The sequence below is a fragment of the Sapajus apella genome, unplaced genomic scaffold, assembly GCF_009761245.1.
Source record: "Sapajus apella isolate SASKATOON/1434 unplaced genomic scaffold, GSC_monkey_1.0 scaffold3, whole genome shotgun sequence".
Taxonomy (NCBI): Eukaryota; Metazoa; Chordata; class Mammalia; order Primates; family Cebidae; genus Sapajus; species Sapajus apella.
In genome coordinates, this window is record NW_022436943.1 from 66,408,934 (window position 1) to 66,424,634 (window position 15,701).

The 15,701-nt window shown below is 49.6% G+C and overlaps 1 protein-coding gene across 1 annotated transcript; it reads right to left on the bottom strand.

Annotated features, from left to right (window-relative positions):
• Positions 1–847: 847 nt before the first annotated feature.
• On the bottom strand, positions 848–1,165 carry LOC116534912 (60S ribosomal protein L36a-like). The gene has a single exon (XM_032255672.1). It carries the CDS (start codon positions 1,163–1,165, stop codon positions 848–850), a length of 318 nt encoding a protein of 105 aa, XP_032111563.1.
• Positions 1,166–15,701: the final 14,536 nt, after the last annotated feature.

Here is a 15,701-nt window from a genome sequence, read left to right on the forward strand (position 1 = left end):
TTGGGTATATACCTAGGAATGGAATGGCTGGGTCGTATTGTAATTCGGGTTTGACTTTTTGAGGAATTGTCATTGGTTCCCAAAGTGGCTGCACCATTTTTTGTCCCCTTCAGCAATGTATGAGGATTTTAATTTCTCCACCTCTTCATCAACCAACACTTGTTTTTGTCCATTTTTAAAAATCAATTATGAGGCCAAGCACAGTGGCTCATGCCTGTAATCCCAACACTTTGGGAGGCCGAGGCAGGCAGATCATTTGACTTCAGAAGTTTGAGACCAGCTTGGCCAATGTGGTAAAATCCTGTCTCTACTAAAAATAAAAAAAAAAAAAAAATAGCGGGGCATCGTGGTGCACGCCTGTAATCCCAGCTACTCGGGATGCTGAGGCAGGAGACTCTCTTGAACCCGGGAGGCAGAGGTTGCAGTGAGCCAAGATTGCACCTTTGCACTCCAGCCTGGGCAACAGAACGAGACTCTGTCTCAACGTAAATAAATAAATAACTGATAAATAAATAAAAATAAATCACGGCCATTCTAGTGAGTATAAAGTAGTATCTCCTAGTGGTTTGATTTGCAGTTCTCCAATAACCAATGACACCAAGTGTCTTTTTGTGTGCCCTTCTGCCATTTGTTTGTCTTCAGGAAAATGCCTCACGTTTGTTCCCTCCTTTGACTAATTTAAGAGGATGTATTACGTTGCTTAAATTTCACATATTGAACCCATTTTGCATTCTTTTTTCTCTTGGTAAGTCTGGCTAAAGAGTGTCAGTTTGCTGTTTTTTGTTGTCTTGTTTTTGAACATAAACTCAAGATTTTATTGTCTTCATAATAAAAGAAAAGGCGGCGATTAGAACTGGATCCCGTGGCCCTTTCTCTTCTTGTGTCCTCCCAGCTCAAAATGCTTGCGTCGCTCCATGGCCAGCCTTCTCTTGGACCTGCAGTTGGGCTCAATGCACTCGAGCCTTTGCACAATCTTCGTTTCAGTTCCAGCCTTTTTCTGGAAAATCGGCTTAGTCTGCCCACCATAGCCACTCTGCTTCCCGTCATAGCGCCGCTTTCCCTGGGCATGCAGAGAATCCTTGCCCTCCTTGAACTGTCTCGCTTTGTGGGGTCGGTACTGGCCATGCTTCTTGCAGAGTCCGGGGGCTTTAGGGACATTCACCATGATTGTATGGGCGCTATCAGCATGGAAAGCCAATTTTACCTTTTCATAGAATCAACTTTTAATGTGATTGGTTTTTCTCTACTGTTTTTCTGTTCTCTATTTCATTTATGTCTGCTCTAACTTATTATTTCTTTTTTTTTTCTTTTCGTTTTTTTTGAGATGACTCTAGCTGTCACCTAGGCTGGAGTGCAGTGGTGCAGTCTCACCTCACTGCAACTTCCACTTCCTGGGTTCAAGCGATTCTTTTGCCTCAGCCTCCTTAGTGGCTGGGATTACAGGTTCCTGCCACTACACCCAGCTAATTTTTTGTATTTTTAGTAGAGACGGGGTTTCACTGTGTTGGCCAGGCTGGTCTTGAACTCCTGACCTCGTGATCCACCCTCCTCAGCCTCCCAAAGTGTGGGGATTACAGGTGTGAGTCACCGTGCCCGGTGGCTCTAACCTGTTGTTTCTTGTTGCTTGCTTTGGATTTAATTTGGTCTTCTTTTCTAGTTCCTTAAGAAGGGAAGTTAGGTTACTGACTTAAAATGCTGTTTCTTGTCCTTCTTCTCCTTCTCCTCCTCCTCCTCTTCCTCCTCTTCTTCTTCTTCTTCTTCTTCCTCTCCTTCTTCTTCTTCCTCTTCTTCTCTTCTTTCTTCTTCTTCTTCCTTCTTCCTTCCTTTTCTTTCTTCTTGAGACAGGGTCTCCTCTGTTGCCCAGGCTGGAGTGCAGTGGCACAATCATAGCTCACTGTAGCCTCAAACTCCTGGGCTCAAGTGATCCTCCCACTTGGCCTCCTGAGGAGCAGGGAGTACAGGCATGTGCCACCACGCCTGGCTAATTTTTAAATGTTTTAAAGAGGTGGTATCTTGCTATGTTGCCCAGGTTGGTCTTGAACTCCTGGCCTCGATCGATCCTCCCACCTTAGCCTCTCAAGATGTTTTTTTCTTTTTAATGCAGGCATTTCTAGCTACACATTTTCTTCTGAGCACTGCTTCCATTGTATCCCATAAGTTTTGGTATTTTTAAAAAAATTCATGCCGGGGGTGGTGGCTCAAGCCTGTAATCCCAGCACTTTGGGAGGCCGAGGCGGGTGGATCACGAGGTCAAGAGATCGAGACCATCCTGGTCAACACGGTGAAACCCCGTCTCTACTAAAAATACAAAAAATTAGCTGGGCATGGTGGCACGTGCCTGTAATCCCAGCTACTCAGGAGGCTGAGGCAGGAGAATTGCCTGAACCCAGGAGGCGGAGGTTGCGGTGAGCCGAGATCGCGCCATTGTACTCCAGCCTGGGTAACATGAGAAAAACCCCGTCTCAAAAAAAAAAAAAAAAAAATTCATTTCAAAGTTTTTCTAATTTCCCTTAGAATTTCCTCTTTGATCCATGGGTTATTTAGGAGCATGTTGCTTAATTTTCACAAATTTGTGAATTTTTCAAATTTTCTTCTGTTCCTTGATTTCTAATTTCATTCCACTGTGGTCATAGAACATACTTTGTATGATTTCAATCCACTAAAATTTTTTTTCTTTTTTTTTTTTGAGATGGAGTCGCTCTCTGTCGCCCAGGCTCCGTCTGTCACCCTGTCGCCAGTCTCTCTCTGTGGCGCCGTCTCTGTTCACTGCAGCCTCCACCTCCCAGGTTCAGGCAATTCCTCTGCCTCAGCCTCCCGAGTAGCTGGCACTACGGGCGTGTGCCACTACGCCTGCCTAACTTTAGTAGAGACAGGGTTTCACCATGTTGACCAGGCTGGTGTCGAACTCCTGGCTTCAAGTTATCTGCCTGCCTCAGCCTCCCAAAGTGCTGGGATTACAGGCATGTGCCACGGCGCTTGGCTCCAATCCAGTGAAATTCACTGAGACTTGTTTTATGGTCTAACATATGACTTACATTAAAGAATGTCCCATGTGCTTTTGAGAAAAGTGTGTATCCTGTTAGTGTTGGGTGGAATGGTCCAACGATGTCTGTAAAATCTAAGAGTGTTGCTCAAGTCTTCTCTTCCCTTGCTGATTTTTGTCTAGGTGTTCCATTCATTATTGAAAGTGGAGTATTGAAGTCTTCAACTATTATCGTTGAATTGTCTGTTTCTCTCTTTAATTCTGTTTGCTCCAGGTATTTTGAGGCTCTGTTGTTTGGCACATGTTTGTTTATAAATATAATATCTTTTTTATGGGGGGATGGGGAGCTGGGGAGAGATAGCAAGGGGAGAGAAGCCAGATGTAGGTGATGGGGAGGAAGGCAGCAAATCACACTGCCACGTGTGTTCCTATGCAACAATCTTGCATGTTCTTCACATGTACCCCAAAACCTAAAATGTAATAAAATAAATAAATGGGAAAAAATCTTTTTTATGGATTGACCATTTTGTTGCTATAAAATGTCCTTCCTTTCCTTTATTAGCAACTTTTGTCTTAAAGTCTATTTTGTCTGAGCTTACCGCCCACTCTGTCTCCTTTTTTCTTTTTCTTTCTCTTTTTTTAAACAGTTATTTTCTTAGTGGTTGCTTTGGGGATTACTGTTGACAAATAACTTGATAACAATCTAATTTGAATTATTGCAGACTATGCTTAAATAGTATCCGAAAATGTTGCTCCACGTCATCCATTTTCACCTCCTTCGTGCTATTCTTGCCACAGATTGAACCTTTGTACGTTGTGTTCTCGTCAACGCAGATTGTAAGTATTACTTTATGCAGTTACCTTTAAATCAGGAAAAAGGAAGACACAAGCAAAAAATAAGTTTATGCTGGTGCTCTGTGTTTCTTTATGAGGATTTGAGGTGGATTTTTTTTTTTTTTTTTTTTTTTGAGACAGAGTCTTGCTCTGTCGCCCATTCTGGAGTGCAGTGGCGCCATCTCAGCTCACTACAACCTCTGCCTCCTGAGCTCAAGAGATTCTCCTGCCTCAGCCTCCCAAATAGCTGGGACTACAGGCACGCACCACCATGCCTGGTTAATTTTTGTATTTTTGGTACAGATGGAGTTTCACCATGTCAGCCAGGCTGGTCTCAAACTCCTGACCTCAGGTGATCTGTCCGCCTTGACCTCCCACAGTGCTGGGATTACAGGCGTGAGCCACTGCTCCCAGCCACCTTTTTACAATTTTTACCTCTTAATGCATATCCTGTATCTGGTGAGAGATTTCTGTCATAGTTTAGCTCTTTAAATATTATTTCCTGTCCCCTTGAGCTTCGCCGGAGCTCCTCTGCTCCCGGCGGCTAGAATGGAGGGGTAGAGCAGTCCTCGGGGGCCCAGGGGGCGGGCAGCCATGCCCAACTCGGGCCTTGTGAGGCACAGGCGGAAAAAAAAGAAAAAAATATATATTTCCTTAGCTCTTTGAACAGGGCTATTCAATAATAGCTAATTTTAAGTCTTCATCTAGTAAGTGCAATGCCTGGGCTTCCTCAGTGGCTCTTTCTGTTGATTTGCTTTTCTTAGGTGTATGAGCATACTTTCCTGTTTCTTTGCATGTTTAATGACTTTCTGTTGAAAAGTAGACTTTTTTTTTTTTTTTTTTTTTTTTTTTTTGAGACGGAGTTTCGCTCTTGTTACCCAGGCTGGAGCGCAATGGCGCGATCTCGGCTCACCGCAACCTCCGCCTCCTGGGTTCAGGCAATTCTCCTGCCCCAGCCTCCTGAGTCGCTGGGATTACAGGCACGCACCACCATGCCCAGCTAATTTTTTGTATTTTTAGTAGAGACGGGGTTTCACCATGTTGACCAGGATGGTCTCGATCTCTTGACCTCGTGATCCACCCGCCTCGGCCTCCCACAGTGCTGGGATTACAGGCTTGAGCCACCGTGCCCGGCCGAAAAGTAGACATTTAAAACAATATAGAGGCTGGGCACGGTGGCTCACGCCTATAATCCCAGCACTTTGGTAGGGCAAGGCAGGCAGATCACTTGAGGTCAGGATGGCCAACATGGCGAAACCCTATCTCTACTAAAAATACAAAAAGTAGCCAAATGTGGTGGCACACGCCTGTAGTCCCAGCTACTTGGGAGGCTGAGGCAGGAGAATTGCTTGAACCTGGGAGGGGGAGGTTGAAGTGAGCTGAGATTACGCCACTGCACTCCAGCCTGGGTGACAGAGTGAGACTCTGTCTCAAAAAATACACACACACACATATATATACATATATAATATATAAATATAAAATATATATACGTATATTTACATGTAAATATAATAAGGTATAGGCCTGGATGCAGTGGCTCACACCTGTAATCCCAGCACTTTGGGAGGTCAAGGCAGGAGGATCACTTGAGCCCAGAAGTTCAAGACGAGCTTGGGCAACATAGCAAGACCCCATCTCTACAAAAAATACAAAAAACTTAGCCAGGCACGGTGTGGTGCATACTTGTGCACACCAGCTACTCAGGAGGCTGAGATGGGTGGATCACCTGAGCCGGGGGCAGTCGAGGCAGCAGTGAGCCAAGATCGTGCCACTGCACTCCAGCCTGAGCAACAGAGCAAGACTCTGCCTCAAAAAAACTAACGGTAAAAGTAATAAACAACATAATGTGACAACTTTAGAAATTAGATCCCGTCCTCCCTTCCAGGGCTTGCTGCTGCTGCTTGCGGTGGTCAAACACAGCTTCGCTTGTCAACGCCCAGCAAGCGTGGCCGCAGCCACCCACACATTTGACTAGCTGTATTTCCGCCCCTTCTCTTGGGCACAAGTTCGTTGATACCTGACTTGCTTCCCAGTTTTCCTGGAGACAGTTTTGCCAAGTGTTTTGCATAACCTTGGTCTCTGTCTTTCTGATAAGTGTTTTGCTGTCAGGCCACTAGGGAGTGTCCTATAGGGTTTGCTGTAGCAAAGTCCACAGTCCATACACTGGGACAGGCTTCCTTCCACCACTCACAAGCAAGCCCAGGTCTCTGGCTTAAAGCCACAGCTTGTTTTCACTCACGTTGCATGGCAGAGGCCATGGGCTTCAGGGCCCAGGCTGAACATTGTGGGTCTTCCTAGATGAGAGACAGTGGCTCTGGAGGGCCGTGGAATAGAAAGTTAAATACCTCCTCTCATTCCTCATTGGCCAATACTGGTCACATGGTGTAAAGGTGCCACGTAAATACCTCCTCTCATTCCTCATTGGCCAATACTGGTCACATGGTGTAAAGGTGCCACGTAAATACCTTCTCTCATTCCTCATTGGCCAATACTGGTCACATGGTGTAAAGGTGCCACGTAAATACCTCCTCTCATTCCTCATTGGTCAATACTGGTCACATGGTGTAAAGGTGCCACGTAAATACCTCCTCTCATTCCTCATTGGCCAATACCGGTCACATGGCACCACCTCATGATCCTCCCCACCCCCGTGATCCCTCAGTAGCCCCCCACATGGCCCCTCATGGTGGACCAGGCAGTCCGGCCCCTCCCACACACCTAAAGATGAAGCAGAGTGGGGAGCACTGCCAGGGACCACTAATCCCCTCATTCCAAATCATCACCTTCATTCCGTCTGCCGTAATCTTATTTATTGAGTCAGATAATTTATCCTCTAAATGACAAATAGTAATATTTGGTATAGATGGTTGTTTTCCACTTACATGATTTGGCAGCAAGTTATTAGATTTTGCTGTGGTTTCTGCCAAATGAATGATACTTGCTTTATCCCACCTGTGTGGTTGTTTGAATGGTCTTCTGAACCCTAGATACTGCCTCCCCGGAAGCTGAGCCCACAGGACACCTGCAAGAGTCACGTTCCTGCCACTGATCACCTCTGGGCTTTTAGTGCCGAAACTTCAAAGAACTTTCCAGCAATATTTGTACAGGAACATTTTATATTTATATCCCCAAAAATCAATAAAAGGCTTATTTATTTATTTATTTTTTATTTATTTATTTATTTATTTATTTTCGAGACGGAGTTTCGCTCTTGTTACCCAGGCTGGAGTGCAATGGCGCAATCTCGGCTCACTGCAACCTCTGCCTCCTGGGTTCAGGCAATTCTCCTGGCTCAGCCTCCTGAGCAGCTGGGATTACAGACACACGCCACCATGCCCAGCTAATTTTTTGTAGTTTTAGTAGAGACGGGGTTTCACCGTGTTGACCAGGATGGTCTCGATCTGTTGACCTTGTGATTCACCCGCCTCGGCCTCCCAAAGTGCTGGGATTACAGGCGTGAGCCACCGTGCCCGGCCTAATAAAAGGCTTTTAACAGAACGGTGTATGGGGAAAGGCTTGAGCCACATTGCAGACACAATGAGTAAACGGTTGTAATAACATGAGGGTGTTTTTCAAAGTTTGAGGATCAACAAAGAGGTGTGCGCACAGCCAGGGTGGGGCTGGGGTGCAGGGAGGCTTGCGTCCTCCTGGCTCCACGCTGTGTTCAGGAAGCCATGTGCATCAAATGTGACATTCAGTTTTATTTTTTTGTGAGATGAAGCCTTACTCTGTTGCTCAGGCTGGAGTGCAGTGGTATGATCTCTCCTCACAGCAATCTCCGCCTCCTGGGTTCGAGCGATTCTCCTGCCTCAGCCTCCTGAGTAGCTGGAATTACAGGCGCATGCCACCACACCCAGCTAATTTTTTTTTTTTTTTTTGAGACGGAGTTTCGCTCTTGTTACCCAGGCTGGAGTGCAATGGCGCCATCTCGGCTCACCGCAACCTCCGCCTCCTGGATTCAGGCAATTCTCCTGCCTCAGCCTCCTGAGTAGCTGGGATTACAGGCACGCGCCACCATGCCCAGCTAATTTTTTGTAGCTTTAGTAGAGACGGGGTTTCACCATGTTGACCAGGATGGTCTCGATCTCTTGACCTCGTGATCCACCCGCCTCAGCCTCCCACAGTGTTGGGATGACAGGCGTGAGCCACCGCGCCCGACCATTTTTTTTTTTTTTTTTGTATTTTTAGTAGATGTGGGTTTTCACCAAGTTGTCCAGGATGGTCTCTATCTCCTGACCTCGTGATCTGCCCGCCTCAGCCTCCCAAAGTGCTGGGATTACAGGCATGAGCCACCACGCCCAGCCTCATTTTTTTTTTTCAAATTTTGTATTTTTTTGAGACAGAATCTCCTTCTGTTGCCCAGGCTGGAATACAGTGGTATGATCACAGCTCACTGCCATGGGTCTGGGAGCCTCGACCTCTGGAACCCGAGCAATCCTCCCATCTCAGCCTCCCGAGTAGCTGGGACCACAGGAGTGGGCCACCATGCCGGGCTACTTCTTGCATTTTTTTTTTTTATAGAGATGGGGGTCTATGTTGCCCAGGTTAGTCTTGAACTCCTGGGCTCAAGTGATCCTCCCACCTTGACCTCCCAATGTCCTTGGATTAAGGTGTGAGCCACCACACCTGACCACTTTTCTAATTTAAAATAGATTCTCAGCTGGGCCCGGTGGCTCATGCCTGTAATCCCAGCACTTTGGGAGGCCAAGGTGGATGGATCACTTGAGGTCAGGAGTTTGAGGCTGGCCTGGCTAACATGGTGAAACTCTGTCTCTACTAAAATACAGAAATTAGCCGGGTGTGATGGCGGGCACCTGTAATCTCGGGTGGCAGAGGCTGCAGTGAGCTGAGATCACACCACTGCAGTCCAGCCTGGGCAATGAAGCAAGACTCCAGCTCAATAAAATAAAATAAAATAAAATGGATTCTCAAATGAAGGTTTTGTAGGGAATCCTGGTTCTTGGGTTCTTGACAGTAAATGAAGGCATATGTGTGAGCACTAGCAACGCCCCACTTATTTTCAAATGATATCTATTCCATGGCATGGACTGCCCTCTTTTTCAAATTTTCTGTTGACTTTCAATGCTCAGTGTTGGGCAGGCACAGGTCACAATATGACTGTGGGTAATCACCACCTCTCAGCAAATCCTTCCCATGTCCAGAGAGGCTGAAATGAAAACAAAATTTATATCCTTTGAGTATATATATTATAAAGTAACCAGGATAGAGTTTTTTTGTTATTTTTTTTTAGATTTTACCAATTAGAAGAATTTACGTTCAATGTTTCCAAAACCTGCCTGTGACTGTCATCCTGGGGATGAGAAATCTCTAGGGAGGAGGACTTTGGGGACCACCGTCCTCCTGGACGTGTTGGGGCACGGGCTGCTGAGATGACGCTAGACCCCCCCTTACTGAGCTGGTTTCCCCTGGGGGGTGATGTGGCACCTCCCAGATGGGACGCAGCCTGCTGTCCTCACTCTGGTCAGAAGCAGGAGTGAGACTGGCCAGGACCAGACACCGGGGCTGGGAGGTGCTTTGCTGCCCTCTGCTGGCGTAGCAGCCTCCGTGGACCTCGTGCCGGTGAACGCAGGCAAAGCCACTGTCCACATGAAGGCCGTCCACATCTTGGCCACCACCCAGGGAGCCGCAAAGCCACTCTGCCTGCACTGGTGTCACCTCTGAATCCATCTCGATGTGAGACAGAAGAGGACGAATGGGGTGGACCCAGTGTGCGCTGCTCAGCCTGGTCTTGGCGAATGGGCTCCATCCAGCCCCTGTCCTCAGAGGCCAGGTGAAGCCCCGTCTTCCTGGCAGAGCTGGAGGAGGTGTGGGTGGAGTGGGACTCAGCCAGGAGTCCCAGCCTTGAGGCCAAGGGCAGGCCCATGTCCAGCACCCCACAGTCCAGCATCCTCAGACCAGGCCCAAGAGAAGCCCTGCTCGTGAGCAGGGGGAGGACAGGGGAGGGCGGCGACTCAGGCAGCTGCCTCCCAGGGTGGGAAGGAAGGGCCCCAGCGTTCCCCAGCTCCAAGCCCACTTGGCTTTCGGCATCTTAGCTGTGGTCCCCAGAGGCTCCAGCCAGCAGTTCCCCAGCAAACACGCTCAGGGTTTCAGGGTGGGGGATCAGACTCTGCCCCCAGAAGGCTCTGAAATGTGTCAGGATGGGACACGGTGGAGCCGATCAGGTTTCTGGTGGGTCTGCAGGGGTGAGGCCTGCGTCCCCTCGGAGGCTGGCATGCGCTGCCTGGCATGGGAAGTGGGCATCCCCTCAGCTCCGCCGTCTTCGTTCACTGGCTGGAATAACTCTGCGATGACAAACTTTCGTCTCATGCCGTTGGCTGCCCAGAGGCCCGTTTGCACAGGAAACACAGGATTAGCGCTCCATTCTTGGTTTCGTCTGTGTTTTATTTATCCATTATGATTTTTTTTAAGATGGGGTTTCACCATGTTGGTCAGGCTGCTCTAACTTACCCATTTTAAAAAATGTAAGTTTGTTGCCGGGATCCCCTAAGAATGATCAGTTATTTTTTTTTTTAACTCAGGAATTCAGCAGGTGAGTTTAGTAAGCTCACACTGTCTCACTTCCAAACGTGTTTCTCGGACGGCGAAGCCTCCTGTTCCGCGGGGCAGAGCAGGAAGCCATGTCCCACAGATCACGGCCGCCCCACCCCTTCCAGGCGTCCTGCCTCGCCTTGACGCCTGGGCTCAAATGATCCATTCCCTTTCTTTAGTGTGGAAAAAATGCCTCCAGAAAAGAGGCTGCTCCTTGGGCCAGCAGCTGCAGCCAGAGGAGCATTCTCTTCCTCACCTGCCAGGCCCACAGCCCAGTCCAGGGCGGGAGCTGTGGACTGCTCGGCTCGGACCAGCTGAGGCTCCAGAACCAAGAGGGCCCCTCCATGCCAAGCCCAGGGAGGAGGGCCTGTCGACAGTGCTGTCCATGGGACCTGGTGGGCAAACAGGCGGGGGTGAGAGCTTGGGTCCCAGAAACCCAGGTCCTGCCTGCATATGACCCAGTGGGGCAAGCCAGTCTGCCCCCCGGGCCCCGCCACCGTGCTGGGCTGTCCAGAGAGGCCCTGGAGGACAGGTGCCATGCTCGGCAGGCTGTCTCCGCAGTAGGCAAACACCAGTTGTATTTTGGGCTAGCAGCAGGCAATCCAAACATAAAACTAAGCAAACAACTCCACACACGATAGCACTGCAAATGATAAAACACTCAGGAATAAACGTAGCCAAAGAACTGCGAGACTGTATACTTAAGACTGGAAAACAAGGCCGGGCGCGGTGGCTCACGCCTGTCATCCCAGCACTGTGGGAGGCCGAGGCGGGTGGATCACGAGGTCAAGAGATCGAGACCATCCTGGTCAACATGGTGAAACCCCGTCTCTACTAAAACTACAAAAAATTAGCTGGGCATGGTGGCGTGTGCCTGTAATCCCAGCTGCTCAGGAGGCTGAGGCAGGAGAATTGCCTGAACCCGGGAGGCGGAGGTTGCGGTGAGCCGAGATGGCACCATTGCACTCCAGCCTGGGTAACATGAGTGAAACTCTGTCTCAAAAAAAAAAAGACTAGAAAACATTGCTGAAAGAAATTCAGAGGACACGAATGAAGGGAAAGTCATCTCCGCCCCACTCCCCAAGCTGACCTGCAAAATCAGGGCAATCCCATCACAATTCTACCGTCTCCTGCCAGGGGCTGCCCTCGCCATGCCGGCCCTCTGTGCCCAGGACACAAAGACTGCTGGGTGTTGGCGGGGAGGGGCTCCGCTCCTGCCCGTGGCCTGCGGCCCTGCTCAGTGCATTCCCAGCACTGAAGAACGACTTCTCCCAGGGCCCAGCAGTCGGGGCAAACTTTGTCCTGAGGTAGGAGGCAGGACTCAACCCAGGAGGCAGGGTTTGGACACACTGGACAGAAGCGAGGGCTAGCTAAAACAGGTGTAGGGTGGAGCCACCTCCCCGTAAGACACGCCCGCCGGTATGCCAAGTCATTTCACTGTTGCCATGGCAACACACCCAGAAGTTACCGCCCCTGTCCATGGCCACAGCTGGACAACCTGGAAGTCACCACCCTCATCCTAGAGATTTCTGCACACACCGCCCCTTAATTGGCATGTAAGCAGAAGTGGGCAGGCTGGGTGCCCTGGCTCATGCCTGTAATCTCAGCACTTTGTGAATCCGAGGTGGGAGGATCACTTCAGCCCTGGAGTCAACGCTGCAGTCAACCCTGATGGTACCACCAGACTCCAGCCTGGGTGACAGAGCAAGACTCTGTCTCAAAAAAAAAACAAAACAAAACTGGGTATGCATATGCCCTCAGCCCTGGCTCAGCTGAGACTCCAGGTGTTTGCCTGCCGGGTGGGCTGTCCAGAGGAACTTCCGCCACAGTTGCTGTCTACGCCGGGTGCAGGGGTTCACTTCTGGAATCCCAGCACTTTGGGAGCCAGTGTGGGCGGATTGCTTGAGCCCACACATTCAAGACCAGCCTGGACAACATGGCAAAACCCTGTCTTTACAAAAAAAAAAAAAAATACAAAAATTAGCTGGGTGTGGTGGTGCACATCTGTAGTCTCAGTGGTCTGTAGCAGGCGGCTGAGACGGGAAGGTCACTTGAGCCCAGGGGGTTGAGGCTGAGTGGCCTATGATGGCACCACTGTGCTCCAGCCTGGGCGGCAGCAAGAGCCTGTCTCAAAAAATAAGTTTCTAACACACGGCTCACCCTCGAATTCTTTCCCGAGCTCAGCCTCAGTTTTGGGGCGCACCTGTGGGAACTCACTGCTGCTTCCGGAACACCCAGGTACCCACGTGTTTCCTGATTGGGGTCAGCGTTTTGATCACTAAGTTTGCAATATTAAGTTGTTTCCTGGGGACTTTTGGAACCCTGTGAATACACAGCAGATCAAACACCTTGGAAATGGAGAAACCTGTTCTGCCCTAACAGGGAGGGGCAGCGCTCCCCAGGATCTGCCTGAGGTAGCAAGTGCTGGCAGGTCCAGAACCCTGCAGGACCAGCTTCCCTCCCGCTGTCACCCCTGCCCACGCCTTGGCGAGTGGCTTCTTCGTTAGCATTCCTCAGTCACCCTGTTTCCTGTCCCAACACCACTGACAGACACACAGCGCTTCCATTCTTCTTCTTCTTTTTTTTTTTTTTTTTAAAGACAGGGTTTCACCATGTTGGTCAGGCTGGTCTTAAACTCCCGACCTCAGGTGATCCGCCCGCCTTGGCCTCCAAAGTGCTCGGATTACAGGCGTGAGCCACTACGCCCGGACCTTTATATTTTTTTTTTTTTTTTTGCTTCCATTCTTTAATGGTTGCTCTCACGTTTTCGACATGGATATTTGACAAAGTCCAGAGTCAATAAAAATCTCTACCTTCTTCCTGAGAAATACAAAGGCAGGAAATGTCTTTTGTTTTTCTTTTCGTTTTTGAGACAGAGTCTCTCTCTGTTACCCAGGCTGGAGTGCAGTGATGCAATCTCGGCTCACTGCAACCTCTGCCTCTTGGGTTCAAGTGATTGTCCTGCCTCAGCCTCCCGAGGAGCTGGATTACAGGCATGCACCACCAGGCCCAGCTAATTTTTGTATTTTTAGCAGAGAGGGGTCTCAACATGTTGGTCAGGCTGGTCTTGAACTCTTGCCCTCGTGATCCACCTGCCTCAGCCTCAGAAAGTGCTGGGATTATAGGTGTGAGCCACCATGCCTGGCCCTTTTCTCTGAGATAGAGTCTCATTCTGTTGCCAGGCCGGAGTGCAGTGGTGCGATCTCGGCTCACTGCAACCTCCGCCTCCCAGGTTCAAGCGATTCTCTCACCTCAGCCTCCCAAGTAGCACGGAGTCACTTCTGTCTTCACGGTGGGTCTGCGGTGGGCCTCAAGAGTCTTCATTTCAAAAGTTCCAGGGAGAAGCCCGCGCTCCCAGCTCACGGAACATACACGAAGAGGCCTCCACCTTTGCTGCCGTGCTGTGTCCGTTATCCTTTCGAGGGAATCTGTCCATTCTCTCTAGCTGCTTTAAGCAGTTTTGGTTTTTGGTTTTCTGCAAAGTTGCTACAGTGTGTTTTGATGTAGACGTTCTATTTGCCATATCCGGGTTTTACCGTGCCTGTTGGATAAGTGATTCATGTTTTTCACCTATTTGGAGAGCAGTTATCAGCCAATATTTCTTCAAAACGTTCTCACCTTATGCCAGGATCTTCTGCTAGAGCCCCAGTTAAACTGATAGTAGATGTTTTCTGTTCTCATTCTTAACCTCTCTCTCATATTTCCCATCTCTGGGATACATTTTGAGTAATCTCTTTAGATCTATAAATCACCAGCTCTTCAACCGTGACTAGTCTGCTGTTTAATAGTCCATTGAGTTTTAAATATTATTAGTATATGTTTCGTTTCTAGGAATTCTGTCAACTTTCTTTAAAATCTTCTTGCTCTTTTCAGCTAAGATCTTACTTTTCACATTATACATTTTTTGTTATAAACATTCTAGGCATACTTACTCTATATTCTTTACAGAATAATCCCAGTATCCTGCATCCATCAGGTTCAAGGGCTGTCCTTGTTCGTTTGTGATTCGTGTTTCCACGCATCTTATAACCTTTGACTGTGAGGTCATGCTGGAAAGCCTGGGGGTTTATCTGAAGCCTGGGAAGCCTTGGTTGGGGCCAAGACCTCCAGATAAAGTTATGTTGGCTCAACATGGTAAAACGCCATCTCTACTAAACATACAAAAATTAGCTGGGCATGGTGACGTGCGCCTGCAGTCCCAGCTACTCGGGAGGCTGAGGCAGGAGAATTGCCTGAACCCGGGAGGCAGAAGTTGCAGTGAGCCAAGATCATGCCACTGCACTCCCGCCTGGCGCCTGGTGACGGAATGAAACTCTTCTCTCAAAAAAAAAAAAAGATTATGTTGGCTTATGCCAGGTCCAGGCAGCAACCAACCTGGGGCCATGGTGATGTAATTTCCCCACATGGGGTTCTCCAGACCCTACAGGGGGATGGCCTGTAATTATAAAGCTCAGTGAAAACGTTCCCCATCAGCCCGGGCAGAGTCCGGTGGCTGGATCGTTGGATTCACCCACCTTCTCACTGGGTGCAGCCCTTTGAGGATCTAGAAGCCACAGAGGCCTCTGTGTGCGTGGCCTGCGACCTGCCTCCTGTTCCTGAGGGTTTCCACGATCAGCAGATTCCCTGGGAAGTGTCAGCTCAGCCACCGCACTGAGGCCCCCCTTGACCTGTCATCCCTGGGGCTTTCCTTTTCTTTTTGGTAACGACAGGCATGTGCCTGAGAAGCTATTTAAGTTTTGCCTGGATTTACGAGGGAGGGGTTTTCACGGTGTCCCCCTCCCTCCGCACTGCTGCTGAGGAACTGCGTCTGTGAAGGCATCTGGTGTGGCCGCTCCGCCAGGACCCTCCTGGGGCTCCGTGTTCCTCTCCCCCGCTGCCGCAGATGCACACCTGCGCCGTCCTCCAGAACACTGCCTTCGGCTGACGAGAGCTGCTCATTCAGAGATGCCCGAGGACCACGTGCCACACCACAGCAGCTCAGACCCATGTCTGCGCAGGAGTGGGAGCCTCTGGGCTGTGCCCACCTCTCAGGTGCCCACGGGGCGGGGCTATGGCTCCAGCCCCCTTTGCTGGCTCCTTGCCCTCCCCACTTCTTGCACCTCTTTCCTGAGAGTTCTCCAGAAACCATGTGCAGCTCTGGCTCCGCCTCCGGGAGCTGGCCTGGGACAGAGGGCACAGACGGGGTCCTGGGGCACAGACGCCGCAGTTGATCAGAATGCCACCAAGTGCCTGGCAATGCTGTCAGCCCGGCATCCATGGCGGTACAGCTATGGAGCTCCCACCTGTTGAGATTTGCTGGCCGTGGGCGGGAAGTTTGGGGGCAGGGCAGTGG